The 23,431-nt window shown below is 25.9% G+C and overlaps 1 protein-coding gene across 1 annotated transcript in view; it reads right to left on the bottom strand.

The window, feature by feature from the left end:
• Positions 1-23,431, bottom strand: part of LOC101237421 (voltage-dependent P/Q-type calcium channel subunit alpha-1A) — a 171,320-nt gene that overhangs the window by 73,002 nt on the left and 74,887 nt on the right. The window contains exons 13-20 of the mRNA XM_065799704.1: positions 13,371-13,437; positions 13,081-13,204; positions 9,597-9,744; positions 9,407-9,434; positions 6,937-6,991; positions 6,667-6,793; positions 3,933-4,062; positions 3,782-3,841 (exon numbers count right to left, since the gene is read on the bottom strand). Of these exons, the coding sequence (XP_065655776.1) occupies positions 3,782-3,841; positions 3,933-4,062; positions 6,667-6,793; positions 6,937-6,991; positions 9,407-9,434; positions 9,597-9,744; positions 13,081-13,204; positions 13,371-13,437 (739 nt within the window). The remainder of the gene's footprint in view (positions 1-3,781; positions 3,842-3,932; positions 4,063-6,666; positions 6,794-6,936; positions 6,992-9,406; positions 9,435-9,596; positions 9,745-13,080; positions 13,205-13,370; positions 13,438-23,431) is intronic.

The raw sequence follows: 23,431 nt of genomic DNA, 5'->3' as shown, positions 1-23,431 counted from the left end.
TATTAAAACATAGAAAGAAGCTTCTGATCTAATTTGTGAAAGCTATCCACATTTTATAGTAATATTCTATGCTTTTGAAACTATTCCCATTAAAGGTGGATTAAAATAATATACAAGATAAGTTAAAAAAAAAAACTATATTCTTAAGCTCTATGTCACAAGATAGACTAAATGGAAGGCAGTTTAAATTCACTGAATAAAGTATTTGTTTTATATTATCATAATTCTTTGAAAGAAATAAAAAGCCAACTAGCAGTTACTGCTTCACACTTTTTCAGCTAAAAGACCTGTAAGAAACAGGGGAATAAAACTGTTTTCATTGAAATAATATAAAACCAGAAATATTCTCCAACCTAGTTAATCCCTTGCTAATTAAAAGATTTGTTTAAAACATATTTTGCTTTTATAATCTTGTCACATGGAAAAATCAAGCAATGAACTAAAAGTTTCTGCAACGATATCTCATCAGTTGCAACATATTGTAGTAGTAAAATAGTTGTTGAAAATTTGACCATATTGATAAAATTCATAGCTAAAATATTTCAACTAGGTAAAATAGGTAAAATTTAAGTGCTAATAATAACAAGTGCAACTTTTTCTTGCTTCAATTTGACAGAGTTGTGTTATTTAGTAAATGAATATAATTTCTTAGTTGAATATTATTTTAAAATAAAGTTAAAAGATGAGTTTGTGCTAAGAAACTTTAAAAATGTGAAAATAATTGAAAATGACAATATTTTTTGGTATAAATATTTTTTTTTAATAAAAGCAAACTTGGTCATCTTCTTTATGTTAGGATTAGCTGTTTCATTTTATTTTTATCTTTAGCTGATACTTTTTCTGCTGCTATAGAATTTTTGGAAAATTAAAAAAATTAAGAAATTATATAGCTACATAAAACAAAAGATATTTTTTTATGTTTTATAAATGTAAAATTAAAAGAAAGATTATTTTTCAACTTGTTTTATTTTAAACAGTCTTCTTTTTAATGTACTATTTTTCTCTTTTTTCTTCTTTGTGCAAAAAGAGAGAGAAAACAAGAACGAAAGACAAATGGTTGAGTTTGATACTTTGAACTTTTTTATTTGGGTAAGTTGCTTATTATAGTTTTTTCAAAAAATTTTAAACAATAATCTAAAACAAAACTGTATAACAGTAAATTTTCTTTTATATTAATTTTCCTTTTTATACTATTAAATTTAAAATAAAAGTTATGTTTAATAGTTATAAATTTTATCAAAATTTTTTAAAAATGATTTTCATCTAGTTACTTTTCAATGTGGAAACAACTTTCTAAATGATGACTGTCTTTAAAAACAATATATTTTATCGAAAGTTTTCATATTTTACTTGAAAAATTTTATTTTGTTTTTACATAAATGTTCATATGTGACTTATAATTGCATTAAATGTATAATATTGCATTAAATATGGTATTTAAGGCACAATACAAATGCATTGCGCCTTAAAATGTTGTCAACAATAAGTAAAAAAACTTATTTAAATCAAGTTTTAGATAGATTAAAAAAAAAAAAAGCAGTTTACTGAATTTTTATTTCAGATGATATTAAAACTCAGTAAACAGCTACAAACAAAAGCTGTAGAAAGACGGATGGAATATTGAAACTGTTTTCCCATTTTTAAAGTTTAAAAAAATTTTGAAACCTAAGCTTTTTTTTTTTCAAATTTTTATTTGTTTCGGTTCTTAGATATCTAAAACATGAGCGTGTAGTGCTTTGAACTTGTTGCTGCTTTATGTGCAAGTGTTTTAGGCAATCATCTTGGGTCAAAAATCAAAAGTGATAGCAAAAGTTTTGCAAAAAATTGCTTTTTAGTTCATTTCTAACAAAAGATGAATGTTTAACTCAAATTAACTTAAATCAAAAATGATGTGTTTTTGCTAGCTTTTTTTTTTAAAACTGACTCTTGGCTAGTAATGAAACATTGGGCAAATAATATGCAAATGCTACAAAACCAACCTTCCTTTAATAACGTATTTAAAAAAATCGAGAAAATAACATCTCATATTTTGTTGTTGTTTTAATTGTGGGTCATCTACATATTTAATTGATATTATTTATGCTGGTTTGACTTTTTTTTCTTCCAATAACTAAAATTAAAGGCAAAAACAATGTGTATGCATTGTAGACTATATGTAGACTGATGAGGACTTTTGCTTACTAATGATGTAGATAATTGTCATAGTTTTCACACTTATTTTATTTGTAAATAAAAAAATAATAATCTAAATATATTCCTTTTTTGTTTTAAGAAACAGAACATAAACAACATGTTTCATTGCAAGTTTCATTTTTGATTTTTTTTTTAATGTTATTATTTTTTAACAACAAATTTTGTTTAATAACAATAATTTTAATTATCTAAACAAAAACTTATTTTGAGGTATGTTTGATATGATATTTACCTTCCCTAACGTTATTTTTTGAATGTATATTATATATTAATTCTTATTTATTATTTTGAACTGATTTATTTAAATAGTTTGTGATCAACAAAAAAATTTTTTTAACTTCTTTTAGCATATGAAAACCAACAGGTCAGCAATATTTGAGTTCTTTAAAAAAGTAAATACTCAGAGACTTCAAATAAATATTTTTTTATAGCAAGAGTGACGAATACAAAGACTAACTAGCGCTCTAAGCAAAATAAATTTAATTTTTCTAATAAAAATTTTTTTAAGTAAATTCAGAAAAATTAGGTTTATGACTAATTCTAGTATTCGGCAGCAAATAGCGCAAGAGCAGTTGTCATTTTTTTTGTTTCATTCTTCTCAACTTTGTTGAGAACAAAACACAATCTCAATTCGCTACAGCTTTAAAGCCAATGGCCTTACTTTTATGTTTAAAATTATTTTTTTATATTAAATTATTTTAATTTTATAGCATTTTTTAATTATTTTTTTTTTCTGATTTTCCTAATTTAAACAAATTACTAAACAATTGAATTTATTGAAATTTGTTTGAAGTTTTTGTATTTGTGGCAAGCTTTTCCAATTAGCAAATAAATTTGATTTGAGGCAGACACCAAACAATTTGAAAAACGGAACAAAAATGCCCTCAAAAGTGCTCTAAGTAACTGTTCAGTTATCAGTAACTGGTTAAACAAATTTAACTTTTGAAAAACTTTTTTTATAGATAGAATCATAATTTATAATTAGATTTCAAATTTCAACAAAATTTATTTTGACGCTAAAAAGGTCCAATCATATAAATTCAAGAACCTCTACGTTTATTAAACATTTTACAGTTTTAAAACAAGGGCTAAAAAATTATCTTAACCTTTCATACAAATACAAATTACACATCACTTTTTATATAAATCTTTATATAGCATTATCCTATATATAAATTCGCAATATTGCATAAATTTATATAATATCATTTTATCATAGGTGTTTATATGAAGGGTGATTTTTAGAGTAACATTCTTCTTACAAAAATTATTACTAATAATTGTTATTATTTTTATTGCTGTCTGTGATTTTAGTAATACATTAGTATTATGCTTTATTACTTTAGTATTATATTTAAAAATTCTCAATACAGGTTTAAATTAAACAAGAACAGTCTTAATCATAGCATTTAAATCCACTTAACAAGACTTGTCAGAGGTTTTGACCTCTTATTTTGTGGTTTCAAGCAAGTTAAAATCAGTAAACTGAAAGAACAGTATCTCTTCGATCATCTTTAATATAAACAACAAAGTAAACAATACTGATACACTAAATTGTGTTTACCTTTAAAACAAAAACAAAACATACCTTTAAAACAGCTTCCAAGGTAAATATTGCAGTAAAAACATAATCTACATAAGAGAGAATCTATAAAAAAAATACTTTACAAAAATAAACGTTTCAAAATAAAATAACAAAATATTTTAAAGAACTAGTTTTACAAAAAATCAAATCATACATTATTGATAGTGGCTTCTTGATCGGTCATGTCTTCCAAAGCCAGCAGAAGGCTGTTTATTATTATTAATGCAAGTAGAATATTGTCAAAAACAGGATTTGATATAATTTCATGAGCAACCTTTCTTATCCTAAAACAAAACAGTTTAAAAAAGTTATACTTAGGAGGCTGCTATCATATGTTCTCAATCTTGCGATTTTATAAAAATTTAGTTTAAATGAATTCTAAAGTTTAAAAGATTATTTTTTTTTATACTTTATTTTTATTATTATATATATTCTCTATTTCTATATATATTCTCTATTTCCATATATATTCTCTATTTCTATATATATTCTCTATTTCTATATATATTCTCTATTTCTATATATATTCTCTATTTCTATATATATTCTCTATTTCTATATATATTCTCTATTTCTATATATATTCTCTATTTCTATATATATTCTCTATTTTATTATATATATTCTCCAGCCAAAGTAGAATCTTCACTATAGTTAAAATGCTACCTTTACTATAGTTGAAGTGCTACCGTCATTTTAGTTGAAATGCTACCTTCACTATAGTTGAATTGCTACCTTTACTAAAGTCAAAATACTATCTTTATAGTTATAGTACTATCTTCACTATTGTCAAAGTACTACAAAAAACAAGGCTGCTTTGGGGAGAAATAAATTGAGCTTGGTGTTTCTATGGACAATATGGGTTTAAACTCCATAACTCTCTCTTAAAAAGTAAGAACTCTGCCACAAATCATTATTGCATGAAAGTTATGTCACTTTACAACTATTTGCGCCTAATTTGCTTAGTTAAATTAATTATTGAAAAGCTCAGATAAATTATTAAAATGTAAAAAATCTAAAAACTGAATATTAATGACAAAAAAAAAAAAAGATAATAAAGAGATAATTAAAAATTAATAACATTATTAGTGTGAATTTTTGTTATTAAAAATAAAAATTATAATTCAGAGATACATACAAAGATATCATCTTCAAAATCTTTGAAAACATTTTTAAAATAATAGCACTTTGTTTTTTGGTTTTGTGTAAAACATTGTTTGTGTTAAAATCAACCATTCATAAGTGAATTATTTTTAATAACTAACCATAAAATTTTTTTAATATGTTTAATATTTTATCTAAAAAAGGTATAAATCTATAAGCTGTGCAATGGTTTCAAAAATGTCTATACATGTTGCACAAGTTATTTTTATTGTGCAACATTTATAAAAATAACATGTGCAACATGTGTTTTTATCATACAAAATAATTTTTAAAACAGATTTTGCAATTTTAACCTTATTATTTTTTTAACCTTATTATTATTATTAATTTAAACCGTTTATGTAATCCTCAGATAAACTTTTTCAAATAATGAAATGTTATTCATAATTTTTATGTCTGCTTAATAACAGTTATGTTCATTATGTCTGCTTAATAACAGTTATGTTCATTGTTCAATGAGAATGATTTTAAAAGTGCTTTTTGTTCCACCAATACTAATTTTAGATATTTATACATTTCGGAAAAAAAAATTACTTCTGTTGAATGAAATATTAAGCTTTTAGCATAAAAGTAAAAGCAAATACAAACAACAGTAAAACCATATTCTTAAATTTTTTTGCAATTGCTTTTGCTGTGAACATTCCCTAAAGCATTTTTTTAATTTGAGAATCAATTTTGGATTCTGCCTAACTATGATAAGAGGCTTACCTGATTTATTTGATGTTAGTTTATAGTATATACAATTTAAAATTTAATAACATTTAGTTTTAATTTAAAAAAAAAATAAAAAAGTAATTCAGATGGAGCCACATTTAAATTAAAAGTAATTTAAAATATTGTAAAGCTTTTTTTTAAATTATCATGTATACCAAAAATTTAAGAGTTTTTTTAAATCAAATAGCTATAATGTTAGCACTAAACATATAGATAATAATTCTAATTATTCATATACTAATCCTAATTATTTATATACTAATCCTAATTATTCATATACTATCCTAATTATTGATATACTAATCCTAATTTTTCATATACTATCCTAATTATTCATATACTATCCTAATTATTCATATACTAATCCTAATTATTCATATACTAATTCTAATTATTCATATACTAATCCTAAGTATTCATATACTAATCCTAATTATTCATATACTAATCCTAACTATTCATATACTAATCCATACAATGTGTATACTAATACTAATTATGTATATACTAATCAAAATAAATTGTTAAAGTTAAATTGAGCATATAATAATCCTAATTATATGTGATTTTAGCTTAAGATGTTTTTAAAAGTCTGGGATCAGAAGTGCATTTTGATTAATACATGCACTTAAGGGTAGATGTTATCGGATTACATAGCCTTGAGTATATATTTTATTAAAAAACAGACTCAAGTGTGGATTTTGTTTTAATTTATTGGCTTGAGGGTGGATGATAGTGGTGAAACATAACCACTTGAGCGCAGATATTGTTTCCATTATCTCAACTGCACACTTTGTATTACATGAAACTAAACTTTTTTTAAATAGTATTTTTAATTAGAACAGTTATAGAAAATAATTGTACAAGAATAAACCTAAATAATTATATTATATTAATTATATAAGTTTTAAATTATAGTTATATAAGTTTTGAAGGCACATTTTTACTTTTTAAATGTACAAGTTTCACTGTCTTACCTTTTGACTATTTTTTGAATAAAATTAACTTACGAATTTGTAGGTGCAAAAATGAAGAATGTATTCACTTCAAGAATAGGTGGTTTGTATGGCTTTGGAAGCATTCGAGCAGGATTTTTTAGGTTTTCTAAAAAATTCTCTCCCGGTTTTGCAGGAATATCTAGAAGTATGTTTGTTTTAAAAGAAAAAAAATTGTACTAGTTAAAAAATCATTTAAATTTCCAAATATAAAAAGTGATTCTATTAAAAAATAAAACAAGAATGAAAACAAACAAATTTATATAATTTAGATAAAGTTCTGACCATATCTAGGATAATAATCAAATTCTTCTATTGCAAAATTTTCTATTGAGTCTGACTAAATATGATAAAAAAAAGAGTTATTTATTAAGTTATTTAATAAGTATGGTATATAAAAATTAAAAATTAGTATGAAATTTTTCATTGGTTTATTTTTAGATTGTGATTTCCTTTTTTTTTGTTTAATATTAACTGATGTCTTTAAATTTTTTTTTATTCTGATTCACTCCCAACAATGCTGCAAGCAACCACTGTTAAGTTGGGAGTTACTAGAAAGCAGAATAAAGTTAAAGAGCAAGTAAACAGTTCACAGAAGATTTGAAAAGTTGTAGGTTGTATGATTCAGGAAAACATGAAGATGGGAAAGAGTTCCAAAGGGTTAGATAAAAGTTTTTTATTTATCTAGTTTATTTCCCTGCACTTTACTTTTAGAGCATGCAGAGACAGATATAGTAAAAAAAATGAGACTTTGCTGAATGACGAGTCAAGCAAGAATGTGCTTTGGTTGATAGAAAAAGAGATAACAGTAGCAACCATTATAGTATTTGCAGAAAAGAGAAAGAGATGCAACTTTGGGTGTAAGATAAGGTAAGAAATTAAGGTAAGTGTGAAGGGGGAAGGTGATGTATAAATTAAATGTGAATAAATAACTAAACAACTAAGGTGAAAAATTCAAGTAAAAAATTAAAAAAAGGTGAATATTATATAAAGGTGAAAAATAAAATGAATTATAATGTAAAGGACAAGATACATAAAACTTTTTTAAAGTATTAAAACCTAAAAAAAAAATCAAGTTTTGGAAAAAAATAAGAATGTAAGATGTAATAAATAGAGTAAAATAGAAGTAATATAGTTTAAACAAATATTTAAACATAAGAAATGTTTAAATATTTGTTTAAACAAAGGCATTCCCAAAATAGCTGCAAGTAAACAATTATTTAAGTTGTTGACAGAAAACATAGGAGCAAGTTAAAGAGAAGGCAGAAGACCTAAAAAAACCTTGAAACAGTCCGAAAAACGTGAGTAATTGAAATTAAATTGATAGTATCTTAAGCTAAAGAAGCTACCATTATGGAATTTGGAGAAAAGTAAAAGAGATGCAACTTTATGGCAATGGGATAATGAGGCTCAAGGTTTATGCAGGTTTCCATAAGAGGTATGGTTTCCATAAGAGGCCAGTAATTAATGATAAGACATAAAGTAGAAAACTCAATAAGTGTAATATTAACACTGTTTCAATAGCAGTAAACAAATAATGTTATTTGGATGTAAATTTACCAGATACTTCAAGCCCAAAGCTGTCACAGATTTTTTTAAAGACTTGAAGCCTGCTCTAAACAATCAAAAAGTATAAAGATTAGAGTATATAGTTGCGTCATCAGCATATAGAGCCGCCTAAGAGATAAAATTATCAGGAAGATCATTAATATAAATGAGAAACAAAGAGAGTCAAGGATGGAACCTTGTGGTAACCCAGATGTTAATGGAAATGAATTGACTACCAAGAAAAACTTTAATATTATGGTTAGATAAATATGATTTAATAATTTTAAAATAATTCCTTTAAAACATTTTTTGAAAAGAATTTTCAATATTTGAAATACTTAAAAAAAAGTAGAAAAAGAAAGTTTCAGTTTTAAATTTTCAGATAAACTAATATGATACAACCTTTATTGGAACAATTAATATGATGCAATCTTAATTGAAACAATAAATAATAGAGTGTGGATATAACATAATATTATATAGTATATACTTAAATTGATAAATTAGATAAGCAAAACTAATTGAAAAATGAATACACCACAAATAAATTAATAATAAGCATATGGAAAAAAATTTATAAGTAAAAAATAAAATAAAAGCTTAAATAATAAAGTATATTACAATTGGAAAATTGTATAAAAAACAATGAAGTAGCATAACAGAACAGTAAAATCAGAGAACTTTAAAAAATTCAACATGTACTTGTTGAGTGTTGCCATAACCAAAAAAATATATTAGGATTGGAAACATAAAATCAGATACCGTAACCAGACTTGATAATAACTATATAAATAACTAACATATCTCTTAATAAAACAAATGAAAAGAAAATTTGAAGTTTTAAAAAAGTGTTCTAGAGAAGAAAGCATTTAAAATCTGATATCTTCAAAAATGTTCGACAGTGATAGTTTGAACATGATAGTGTACAAGTATAGTAGATTTAATAGTAAAACAATGCTATTTAATGCTTGATTATAAATCAGTTAAAAACATAACATATTACATTTTTTAATATATTAACATAGTATATAGACATGCTTAAGTAATATATGTAATTATGCATATATAAAATAACAGCTTAACTAAATTTATAAATGGTTAAATAACATATTAATAACAACTACAACAACAAAATAACTACAATACCAATATATAAAATATATAATAATAATATATAAAATATAAAAAATATAAAAATAATGCTCACATATGTATCTTTTTCATTTTCTTCTTCTCTAAAAATAAAAAAAAATAAAAACTTTTAAATAAATAAAAAAAGGTATTTGCTATATAACATAAACTTGCTAAAATAAAATAAAACAATACCAAGTATTTGCTATACAAAATACTCAAAAACTTTGCTTTATTTTTCAAAAAAGAACTAAAAAGCTAGTTACATAATGATGCCTGAAGAAGAATATTTTTCATGAACCTCTTTTATATGGTATTCACGGTTTAAATTTTCTTCAGTCTCATCTTCTATTTCATCGGCAGTCAGTGATATGTTGTCAACAGCAATGGCCAAAAACACATTTATTACAACAACTAAAATTATTTCTTGAGTTAAAGAAATTATATTTAAAAGTGAATTAAAAATGAAATGAGTTTGAAAGTATTTTCATTTGCCAGATATTATTGCTTGAGAATGTTTATACAGCTATTTTTAAAGTTCACTTCCCAATTTTGTTTACAGAACTTTAATTGTTTCCATATTTATTTGGAAACCAGGTATATTTAGACTCAAAACCAGTTTTTTACCAACTTTTAGTTGATCAGTTAATCAAGTTCATCAACAACAAGAGCCAAACTACCTAAACATAGGCAAGTGGTAATTATGTCCATTAGGATTATCTGAGATGCTACATGAGAGATAATCCTAATCACCTCGGTAGTCAAATATAAGTAAGATAAAAGAAATGAGAAAAAAGAGAAATCTTCTCAATTTCGTAGCCAGTATTAGGACAGAAAGTTACTGCAGGACCTTTTTAGTAACAAGATTGAGCATCTGGAAATTCTTATGTCCAGTGTATCAGAGTTTTCATTAAAAAAAAAAAATGCTTGTAAAAGACTCAAGTTGATGTCTCATATTAAAGTTGTTAATTAAGTAAGTAGTAAAAAAAAATCAATTTGTTTTTTGCCAATTTTGATTAAAATAGTAATGTTTAAGTTCTCTAAAATACCTTTAACAAATCTGTCAATAACTTTTTGCAATAGAACCTAGAAAGTATAAATTTATTTCAATAAGATTGCATTAGTATTAAGTAGTATTAATTGGGAAAACTTCACTTCCTTATGTTTTGAGTCAATTGAAATTTTTTGGTAAGTCTTCATTAAAGTCATTTCATCAGTCATTTAAAACAAAAATAGAAAAAACAATAAAATCAAATATAAAATTGAATATAAAAAGCAGTATAAAACAATTAAAAAAATAAAAAATAAAAAAGATTCAAGTCAATTAAGTTTGCATTTTTGCTGTAACTTAAAAAAACATTTAATTTCACTAGCTTTTCAACAATTTTTATTAAAAGCACCAAATTTTTTTGGTTTTTAAAGGATAACTTTTCACAAACATTCTTAAATCAGCTGAAATCTCACCAAAACAATTCCTTTTTTAATTAAATTTATATTAAAACCACAAAAACAAAATTTTAGGAATTGATAAAAATTTAGCTTTTTTACAAGTTTTCTACAAAAATAGTATCATACCAGGCAATCAAATCAAATCTTTTTTAAACAAAAGCATAATTAAAGGCCAAATTATTTTTTAAATTATTATTTTAACTACTTTGAAATTTTTCAAAAGTGGAGAACTAATATGACTATGATAAACTATAACTAATTGTCAAAGTACTTGTGAAAAATTAAATTTTTTGAGCAGCTGTAGTGGTTAGAGTGCTTGCCTCAGAAACTATAGATCTGTGGTTCATTGCCACCTCTGGGCAAGTTTTATTAAAAATTGGTAAGGAAGAAGGCCTGAACTTCCTTTCAAATGTTCTTTCGTGGTGCTCTGTGACAAGACCATAAGGACTTCTTGGGACACCTAAAATAAAAATTTAAATTTTTTTTTTCTGAGATACTTTAAAAGCATGAGAAAAGCTATGGAAGTTTAAAATGAAATAAGGAAACTAGTTATGAAAGCTGGTTGAAAAAATGTCTTACAAAAAAATATCAAAACTTTACATAAACAGGAACCAGAAACATTATTAAAAAGTTTAGTCAGTAAAAAACTATTGAAGCCTTGCACTACAAGACCTAAAGTTACAACTAAAAAGACATATAGATTATAGGTAAGGTATTCCAAGATATTCGCAAGACTACTGTTGAACTTTTAGTTCATCACTTTCATGGCACAAACTAACAACTAAACACCAAAATAGTCTGTCCAGTTAAGAAACTGCTGATACCTGTGAGAAATTTAAAAACCAGAATAAAATTTGCAAATTACCATTTTACTTAGACAGTTAATGACTAATGGTCAAATTTTCTCTGAAAGTCAAAGTTCAAAAATTTCAGTTTTTTACAACTAAACATGGAATGGAAATTTTATGGTTAGAGGACGTTTTAAAAATTGTGAGTTATGAACTGAAGACATTATGAACCAAAGATTTTATTTAAACATAATAAAAATTGTTATGTTGTCACATAAAAAAGAATAAAATGACTTGCAAATAGATTATACAAGATAATAAGCCAAAAAACATTGCCAGTTTTCTTAAAGATTTTTTATTAATTCACAAAAACCATATTTAGCATCTTTGGGAGTACATTAACCGGCATTTAGTTGGTAGAAAATCAACTAAAAAAGACCATTTATTTGCTTTGATTGAAGTATGTTGGTATAAAATTTCTCAGGATGTTCTTGCTAACTTAGTTAAATCAATGCCTCATTGCTGCCAAGCAGTGTTAAAGACAAATAGGTATGCAACTAATTACTAAATATATTGCAAAATGGACGTTTTAATGATTTTTGAATATATATATATATATACATATATATATATAAATATATATATATATATATATATATATATATATATATACACATATATATATATATATATATACATATATATATATATATACATATATATATATATACATATATATATATATATATATATATACATATATATATATATATATATATATATATATATATACATTTATATATATAAATATATATATATATATACATTTATACATATATATATATGCATATACATATGTATATATGTATATATATATACATATACATATGTATTATAAATATATATATATATATATATACATATATATATATAAATATATATACATACATATGTATATATATATATATACATATATATTTATATAAGCTGTGCAGGGTGTTTCCAGGGGCAATGTGGGTTTGAACTTTGTACTTCTTGCTTATGAAGCAATTACTCTACTACTATACATGTATGTATATAGAGTATACAGTATATTTATATTGAGCTTCATAAGCAAGAGGTCCAAAAGTTCAAACAGTTTTGTTCAAACTTGTTTGCTGCTTTATTTTTTAAGGTTTGCATTATGGAACTAAATGGTTAAAAGAAAATTTTCACAAAAATGAAAAATTATATATAAAGTTGAATATAGTGGTTACTCTGAGTCTTGGTATAGGTAATTTTAACATGCTTGATTACCAAATAACAAACTTGTCAGCAAGTGTTTTCCGTTAATTAAAAAGTCAATTAATTTTCCTAATCTTAAAATCATAAACTAAATAAAAACTTATAATACAAAAAAATAAACATATATAAAATAATAAAATTACACCCTAAGGAGTGGTTTAAACAGTAATTAGGGTTTAAGCACAAATATTCACAAAAGCTAACAATATACACAAGTAAGTTAAGATACAATTTCCCAGGCACACAATCAAAATAAAGTATAATGAAACTGAAACTCCTTTTGCATTCAATGCTCCTCCATATGAATTGATTCCATCATACATTACATTATTCCAATCTACACCTGTGACAATCTAAAATCAAATTTAAGAACTAATTAAAAAAGCAAACCTTTCAAAAAAATAAATAAAGCAAAATCTTCCAAGTCATCATAGAAATTCACAACTTTAAGTCTTTTTAAAAAAAAAACATAAAGTTTACAAAAAAAATACAAAAATTCTTAAACAAAGAAATTCTTACTTGAAAAACAGTTAAGACAGCATTAAAGAAATCATCAAAATTTGAACGAGGGTCTGTATGGTGCATCCTGAAACATAGCACATTAAAGTAGTATTTAATTGATTTAACTGGTTTAAGCCACCATTTTAAAAAGTAGCGTAAGTAATTTTTAAAACCTTATTTTTTAGACATGGAAATCCTAATATTTTTTGAAACCATTTTAAAAACAAATTAAAAGATTTTTTGTTTTAATTTGTTAATAATTAAAAAGTAGTTTAAAATTATAAAATCTAATGAAGTTTATAAAAAAAAAAAAACTGCCTTAATTTTCAATGATACAAGTCTAAACATCATGATCTTATCAGATACCTGATCAACTGATCAGCTGATGGTTGTCTATTATACTTTAGTCTAGATAAAAATTCTTAGCATATAACTTCCAGTAAGTATGAAAATACTATAAAACTTTTTTTACTTTATATATACACCGCTAAAAAACATATAAGGGATCTCCATATTTTATGGCATGCCTAATAGTATATGCATTTTATCTAAATAAGCTTCAAGAATGTAAAAGTTTCAATAAATATCAGACAAAAACTGTAAAAAAATTTCAATGAAATCACACAATAATATTAAAATTGTAAAAAACAAATTTTAATGATATCAGATAAAAACTTTAAAATTATGAAAAAAAAGTTTCAAAGTCAAAGTTTTTATGATTTTTTTTTTTTTGCAAAATTTAAAATAAGAATTCATATAAGCTTGGTAATAAGGTTAGGTAATAACATCAATGAATTGAAAACATTAATCATAAATCTAAAAAATTCATAGTGAAGTTTAAAGAAAATTTATTTTGTATATAAAACATAAACTACAGCTAAGTCAGCCCTAAGAATTAGGGTCGGCATTCAGCAACACCTAACTGCCAACCTAGAAGTGTTTTAGGTCGGCAACAAACCAACCTCGTTTCTATGTTTTATGGTCAAACGTTTGTATCAAAATTTTTTTGCTAACCTGATGCTGTCCTCTTAAAGATTAAGGTTGGCAAAAAATTGCTGACCTCATTTTTCCTTATTCGGAGGGTTGGCTAAGTACTATTTTTTTATTTTAATAAACTAAAAAATAGTACTTATCTGTATTTTATGTTTTATATGTTAAATAAATTATTAAGTATTACAAGAAATGTCATTGAAACAAAAGATAACTTAAAACTCTTTTAAATAATATTTATCCTGATTCAAATAATTATATTTTAAAAAACTTTTTCAACATCCTCACTTCAAACAAGGCTGTAAGCAATCACAATTAGAGTTGGAAGTTACTGTTAAAGAAAAGATTAAGTTTATTGAGCAAGATAACAGACAACTTAAAAGATTGCATATTATATAAATCATGCTGTTCAAGAAAAAGATTGCATATTATATAAATCTGATGTTCAAGAAAAAAAACTAGACAAATAAGAAGTTTTGGAACACTTAGGAACAATCACAATAAAAGAATGAGGCTTATTTAATGACAAGTAACACAAGAATGACTTTTAGTAGATGGCACAAGAGACACTGGCTCTTTAGAGCAGTGCTTATTATAGTATTTATAAAAAAGAGAAAGAGAAGCAACATTACGACAATGTGGTTTGTTGGCTGATAGATTGGCTACAAGAGCAGGTCCGACTATGTTTACAATGCGTTTTTGCACCTTGTCTAAAAGAAATAGGGCATCATTGGAAGATCTGTCCCAGATATGGCTAAAAGATCCTTTTCAAGCTAAAATGTGTTCAACCCTTCAAAGAGTGTTAGCTACATATCAAGACAAGAATAAATGGCAGTATCATCAGCAAACAATGCCACCTAGGATATGAGAATATTTAGGAAATTGTTAATGTAAATTGAAAAAAGTATATAACCAAGGATAGAACCTTGAGGAGGATGAATAAGAGTATTGTCCATCGAAGACAACTTTTATACTATGATTGGTAGAAAAAGGATTCAATAATCTCAAAGATGTTACCAGATACACTGTAAAAAAAGAGCTAATGGAGAAGGCTAGCATTTCCAAACCTTATCAAAAGCTTTAGAAATGTTGTGAGCAATCCCACATCTATCTAATGCACAATAAAACCTATCTGTTATTACTGTTAACAAATCAGCAGATCGAAATCTATATTGATGATAAGATTATTAGATTTAAGATAGAGATTAAGTGTTTGTTAATTAAAGACTCAAAAACCTTGCTTACAATATCAAGAAGACTAATGGGATGGTTGTTAGACGAGTCAAATCGCTTTCCAGAGTTTTTGAAAATAGGAATAACAGATGCTGGAAAACAAGACTTTGATACGCACTCGTTGAATAGTTTTGAAAGTATAGACAACAGCTCCGTAAAACACTTCTGCAAGACTATAACAGGTATGTTGTCTGGATCACAAGCTATAGAAGAGTCTAAGCAGGAAATCACTTTAGATACAGAAGCTGGATGGAGCTGTCAGCTATATCAGTTAGAAGGCAACTAGTAGAATCAAGAAACAATATTGATGAAAATTTCTTAGCAAACAATTCAGCTTTGTCTTTAGGTGAGGTGAAAAAATCTGAACCATACAAGAGAGGTGGAATAACAGATTTAGATTTATTATAGATACTGTTAAAGATTTCATAACTGAGAATAACGGACTCTGGCATTAGACAAAACCTTTTTACAATGGTTTCTAGCAATAGTAAACAGACATCTGTTTTCTGGAGATCTATTTTGCTGATAGATATGAAAGTAATGGTTACGATTGGAAATTGCTACATCACAGTAAGAGGAAACCATGGAGAAGTGTGAGGCTTGACTTGAAATTGTTGAGAAGGAATAAAAGATTCTATGCCAGCCTGAATCCAAGAAATTACATAAGAAGCAAATTTTTTGGCAGAAAAACAAAAGATTTCTATCCAAATGCAATCACAAAGAAAATCAAGGAAAGAATCCAAATCAGCTTTATGGTAGTTGTAAGAGGTACAATAATAGAGGGGTTCTGATGATGAAGACAAATAAGGTTATAGTTTCAGAGAGATCAAACCATGATCAGAAGCACCTGAGGATGAATGTAGAAAAACAGAGAACTGACTAGAATCAAAAACAAGACATAAGTTAAATAGAGAAGGTAAATGATTCGGATTGTCTGGAAAGTGAGTTGAAAAGTTGACTATTTGAGTTAAAGATTGAGGAAGACAAACGTTGAGAGTCTTAATGACTGCCAAGTCACTTATACTAAAACCGAGTCATTCAGTGTAGTGAGCATTAAAGTCACCAATATTAACGATATTGGCTCAAAGATAAAGATAAAGGGCTTGGTCAATTAGATCAGAAATAAAATCAAAAAGAGTGCAGTCTCAAGATGAAAGAGAGCAATATAGGACAAAGAGAAAGGTGTTTGAGTGAAGTGTTGCTAAACGAAAGTACATAAAAAAATAGTCTGCGCATTCAAACTTAGTTTCCTGTCAAATGGGTGAAGTTTTGCAACTGTAAATGCCCAGGCCAAGCACGCAACTATTGGATTCTTTATGAACTGAAAGAAGATAACCATCAACACTAAGATCACAATATGAAACAGCTAAACTCAAATTAGTCTCACAAAGACCAAGTAGGTCTGGTGAACTTTGCAAAAGATAATACTCAACAGAAGAAAAATTACTTCAAAGACCACATATATTAGTGAATTATAGATTTAGAGAATTTGGTAATGACAATGATTTTTCGTGTTTTATAGTTTTATAGTTTTTTTATAGAAAAGTTTGAAAAAGAGTGTAGAAAATAAATTTTACCTGTTATGCATTCGAGTTTCCAAGAACTTTGTCAATTTCTGATAAGAATATCATAATAACTTCAGGAGAGGATAGGTATAAACTAGACAAACTTGTTTTTGGATAATTTGGATTAGTTTTTACAGATGGGAAAATCAGGAAAACAAGAATTAGTTTGCGATCATGTAATTATTGATGATCATGTGACTGTATATCAACAATAATGTAATTATGAAATCATGAAGAGCATCTTTAACTCAAAAAGAGCAAAAGTTACTTCATCAAGTCTATTACTAATAAAACAATATCAAAATCAACAATAAATAACTGTTTTATATTAAGTTTAATAAACAAGACCGGCCTTTTCCTTCCTCCACAAACAACAGTATTAGTTTAAATAACCAAGCTTCAAAATATTTTAAGTCTTTTTTATGTTTTTATTAGTTAACAATGTGGAATAATACAGCTTTCAATCAACAACTAATCAATAAATTCAAAGATATAACAAAAATTGTTGAGGATTTGAACCTTATTATAATAAAGAGACTTACAAAAAAGTCAGTTTAAATCTATTCAAGGAAAGGTTGATTAATGAACTTCTTAGAAAAATAGCATAAATAAAATATAGCAAAAACATTTGCTAAAAATATAATTTTTTTTAACTAAAAAGTGGAAATTAAACTTTTTAATTTAAATTTAATAGTTCATTAAACTAAAGATTGACAGGTATGTTTCTATACAAATCTTGTGCAGACCTGTTAATCTTTAGTTTAATGAAATATTAAATTTAAATTTAAAAGTTTTTTTTCCACTTTTTAGTACAAAAAAGATTATATTTTTTAGCAAATGTTTTTGCTATATTTTATTTTCTACTTTTAAGTCTTTACAAAGAATTACATTATTTAGCGATGCATTTATCAAGACATTTGTGATCAAATCAAGCTTTTTAGCCTTATTAAAGAAACAGAGTATTTCCTGATTAAAGAAGCAGATTTTTTTTTCTGATAAAAGTTTTTTGTATAAAATATAAAAGTAAAATAACATAAAGTTTAAATATTTCATTTGCATTGCCACCCTAGTCCTCCCACATTTGCAGTATATTTTTATATTATTATTAAACAAAACTATGTTGCAATTTTTTTTTTTCAATTTTATTTAAAAAAAAATTTATTTCAAAACAGAGTATTAATAAAAGATTTTAAAAAAATATACAAACCTACAAGCATTCTTAGCCGATTTTAAAAATAAAAAGGTTTATTTATATAACAGAAAATATGATAGTATTAAAAAAAATTAAAAACCCACAAGCAATATTAGTCGATTTTCAAAATGAAAAGATTTAATAATGAATAAAGATTACTTTTAAAAACAAACCTGCAAGCAATTTAGTAGCATATTTTTATATGGAAGGTTAGTTTTGAGTGCATGAAGGACGAAAAATTTACTTGGTGAAGAGATCAAGTGAAAGAAAAGATTATAAAAGTACAAAAGTTTTTCTTTTAAATTGTTTAAATAAAATTAGAAAGCCAAATATGGTTTTAAAAAAATATTATTTGATTCACTTTTATAAAATCAACCTACTCATTGAAAGTATGATCAGGTCAAATATATTTCATGTATTAATAGTTACTTTACTGCTGACAACAGATTATTTTGTGCTGCTTCATGTTTCATTTTGATAATTAGCAGATCTGATGTATTATTACTTTTTAAAGGAAACTTAGAATTAAGAATCATGTTTTATTTATCAGTTTTGCAATAATTAATGTTAACCATTTCAAAAAAAAAATTCAAACTTAATTAAATGTTATAATTTATAATTTTATTGGTTTGTATTATGAATTGAATTAAAATAAAAAGCAATTGAAAAAAATGTAAGCTAATTTAAGAAAGTTGGTGAAAAAATGTTTAAAAATTTTGTAAAATCTGGTGTTTCTAAACTTTTGCACACTACTTTAAATATTTTTCAATATCTTGCTATTGCGATCAGCATTATAAGGTATAATAATAATTGTTAAAAATTGCTAAACAAATCGTTTAAGAAAAAAAAAAATGTAAAAACATAAAATTAGTGAAACAATATAGTTAAACTTTTGAAACTTTAGTTAAACTTTTAGAAAATTTTAACTTAACCCAAATTCTAGTTTAAAATTTATAGCATTTGTATATATTAGGGTGGGTCATAAAATTTTTTTTTAGACCCCAGCTGGTCTAGAAAATTGCTATAGGTGCTATTTATTGTAAAAAAGTCAAAAACATTAAAAACAACAGGTGTCTTGTACTTGCAACTTTCCCACAAATATTTACCCTTAAAAGGCTTACAGCTGAAAATATTAGAAATTTATCAAGCACTTACTATGATACAAAGGGCATATCTAGGGCCAGCAAGAAGAGCTGTTTCTAACCAGGATATATCATAAGTAAGTTAATCTACTAGAAAAATTTATAAAAAAATTATGCACCCCCTACTGCCAGCCCTGGCCTAACACTAGGTAAGTCTGTTCTGGATGCAGCATCCTGTAAAAACATGCACAGAAGAATTCCACAAATTACTTCTCAAATTATTTATTTCATCACAACAGATTCATCATTATCACAAACACCAGAAAAAAGAATTTTTGGAGTGGGCAAACTAGTTGTTGTTATGCAACACAGGTTTCAATATTTTCCAATCTTCTGCTCCAAGCTCATAACACTGCTTCATTAAGTAAAAAAAGTTCTTTGCACCATCAGCACAAGAAGGATGAGTCTTGATGTTGAACCATGAAAAAGCATAAACATTTCCAATAAAGCGTACATTTTTGTAGAGTGATAGCTGCATACACATTTATACATCCTTAAGTATATTTTTTTAATTCAAAATTCATGTTATATTTTGTAAATAAATACGCAAATGCAAACATCATTATGATCAACATGATCATCGCAATCATCATTGTCATCATCATCAGACATTATCCTTCATCTTTTATGCTGTTTCTCTAATATAAACAATCTAGACCATTTTCTTTCCTTAACTAAACCTCATTCATATATTATGTAAGGCACTCTCTTCGAGTTTTCTTACTTCTACCGCTACCATTTTCTCCTGAAGCTGCTACCTCTCTACATGCTGATACCTAAATCACTTTAATCTTCATTAATAAACGTTGTTCAACTCAACGTTTTTTTTATAATCTGTCTAAGATTATGCTTTCTTTTCTTGTCTTGTTAGAGTCACACCACACACCCATTTGATCATCTCTTTTGGAAAATAATATACCATATAAATACTTAAGTTTGTATAAATATAAAAAGTTATTGTAAGCAAGCATCTAAATAAATAGCAAAAATATATGTTCATAATATGTCTCTTCTATTTTAAGTCAAGCCTCATTCTACTCCACATTTTTCACCGCCTTTAGCAGTTGCTTTATTAAACAGTTATCACTTTATCATTTTTACAAGAACATCTCTCTTAAGAACAATGTCCTTTTATTATTCCAAGCCAATGTTAAAAGGTCCTGTCTGAGGTTAAGCTCTGTTATTCTCAGTTTACTAAACCTTTTATATATCTCAGATGTTAGGTTCTGGAGACTTTTGATAAATCTTCAACAGTGTCATTAACTGAAGTAAGTTTAGCATTTAATCTCTAATTCACGGGTCTGATTGTCATCCCCAGAATAAGGCAGAGTTATTTGCAAAGAAAACTTACTCTAAATTTTACTCTGGCTTTCAATGCTAAAGTTAATTCTCAATTAAACACTTCTATAGTTTGTGCTCCAGACAAGATTTCCATCATAGTTTTAAAAACACTTTGACCTCTTAACTATAATACTTACATATACACTCTGTCATTTTATATAAAATATACTCCGTGTCTACAACACCATCATCAGATTTACCACTGGAAATTTCACTGTCAAGAACTTCATTACCTGTGTTTAGTTGCAGTTACATCATCAACACCGTCATCAACAGCATCATCACTCATGTCCCAGTAAATGTAATTCTATTGTCTCATTCTTTTTTTTCTGATTGCGCTCAAATTTCAAACATTTGACTGCTCTCACCTCTTTCTTCTGCAACTTAACTGTAGCCAATTTAAATTTTTATTTATAGCACCTATATACATTTTCCTTTCAATTTTTTGGACCATTCTGTTGGAGGTATTTTATAGAATAGTGAATAAAATATTGCAAACTCTCTTATACACCATTATCAACACATTTACAAGTTCATATATTAAATGCAGATTGTAATGATTTTAAACAGTCTTGGTAAGTGGTGGATGTCATCTTAGAACTGGTATATTTACTAAGACCCTTATCTTTATCAATCCATTTCCTTACATGGTAGACTGAACTTTTATCATCAATTGCTGGGATACTTGCTGTGTTGTAGATACTTAGAACTTCCAGCATACAATCATAACTTTTGTGCTTAAAGTAGTAGACATATAGTCTGTAAACTAAAGGAAGAAGTTGATTTTTGTTCATAACTGCGGGCTGGCCCAGAATGAAGTGTTCAGTAGCAATTCTTGTGCTGACAGACGCCATTTCTTAATACTTAATACAATGAAAACCAGCTTGTTTTTTTATTAACAATCTACAATATAAAACAGAACATGTTAAGCACATACATTATCATAATAAATTATTAGCCTTATTCAAGTTAGAAGGGGGTAAATTTATGATATGCTAGAAATACTTTGGTTGAGTTAAGGTTAGGTATTATCAATTTATGGTTACTTAGATTTATATCATATCATTTTATGTACAACCGGACTCAATATAAACTAATAAACACTTAAAAGAATATGGCTTTATAAAATCGAAATGCACTATTTTTCACATTATTTCATTTTTAACTTATCCTTATATATATATATATATATATATATACATATATATATATATATATATATATATATATATATATATATATATATATATATATATATATATATATATATATATGTATATATATATATATATATATATATATATATATATATATATATATATATATATATATATATATATGTATATGTATATATATATATATATATATATATATATATATATATATATATATATATATATATATATATATATCCTCAGGGGTTTCTCAAGGTTCTATCGTTGGCCCTATACTTTTTAAAATTTACATTAACAATTTCTTAGATATTCTCACATCCAAGGTGGCATGGTTTGCTTATGATACTGCTATATACTCTTGTCTTGATCAATAGCCAACACTCTCTGATTGTGTGGAGGGAGTATTTAAACTCAAAAAGGATCTCATTTTGGCTACAGGATGGGGCTCTCAGTGGATAGTGAACTTTAACTCAGATAAAACTTATTTTTTTTACTAATTGTTAACCCAATAATCTAGATATTTCTATTTTTATGAAGGGTAATGTAATTGATGAATCGTCAACCCCATCTGATCTTTCTTGGAAACTATATATCAAATTGATTGCAAAATTAGCATCTACTAAGGCTGTATCTCTTTATCGTGCTCGTCACTTTCTTACTCCAGATTTTATTCTTTATCTCTATAAATCTCAAATCCGCCCTAGTATGGAATACTAATGCCATATTTGGGGAAGATCTTCGAATGCCTTTTATTTTTTAGACAAGGTGCAAAAACACATTGTAAATAGTTAGTTAAATAATTAAACCTGCACTTGCACCCAAGCTTCAACCATTATCATATCATTAAGCTTCAACCATTATCATATCTTCAACATCGTCATAATGTTGCTTCTCTTTCTCTTTTCTACAAATACTATAATGGGCATTGCTCTAAAGAGCTAGTGTCACTTGTGCAATTTACTAAAATTAATTCTCATGTTACTCGTCATTCAATCACTGTGACTGTTCCTAAGTGCTCCAAATAATATTATTTGTTCTTCCAAAGAGACCATTCTTCTTTTATGAGAGTCTTCAAATTTTATGCCATTATTAGTCCAGACATCCTTGTTCTTCTGAATGCTACTATCGTTAGGCTTGTACATCGCTATGCCTTGTTTCTGTAATAACTATAAAATTAGATAAGCAGCTATATATACACAGTCTAAATTGTGCATTGTTTCCTCACAAAACAACCCTGATAAACAATATATTGGCTTAACCGAGGGGGAATGGAAAAAACGTTATGCCAACCACAAACAATCGTTTAAACACAAAAAATATTCAAAAGAGACTATGCTGTCAAAATATATTTGGGATTTAAAAGAAAAAAATAAAAATTTTAATTTACAATGGTCTATTCTAAAATCTGCCCCTGCCTATAATAACATTTCCAAAAAATGTA

The sequence above is a fragment of the Hydra vulgaris genome, chromosome 06, assembly GCF_038396675.1.
Source record: "Hydra vulgaris chromosome 06, alternate assembly HydraT2T_AEP".
Lineage (NCBI taxonomy): Eukaryota > Metazoa > Cnidaria > Hydrozoa > Anthoathecata > Hydridae > Hydra > Hydra vulgaris.
Note: the sequence above shows the minus strand (reverse complement) of the source record. Positions and strands in the feature narration are given on the sequence as shown.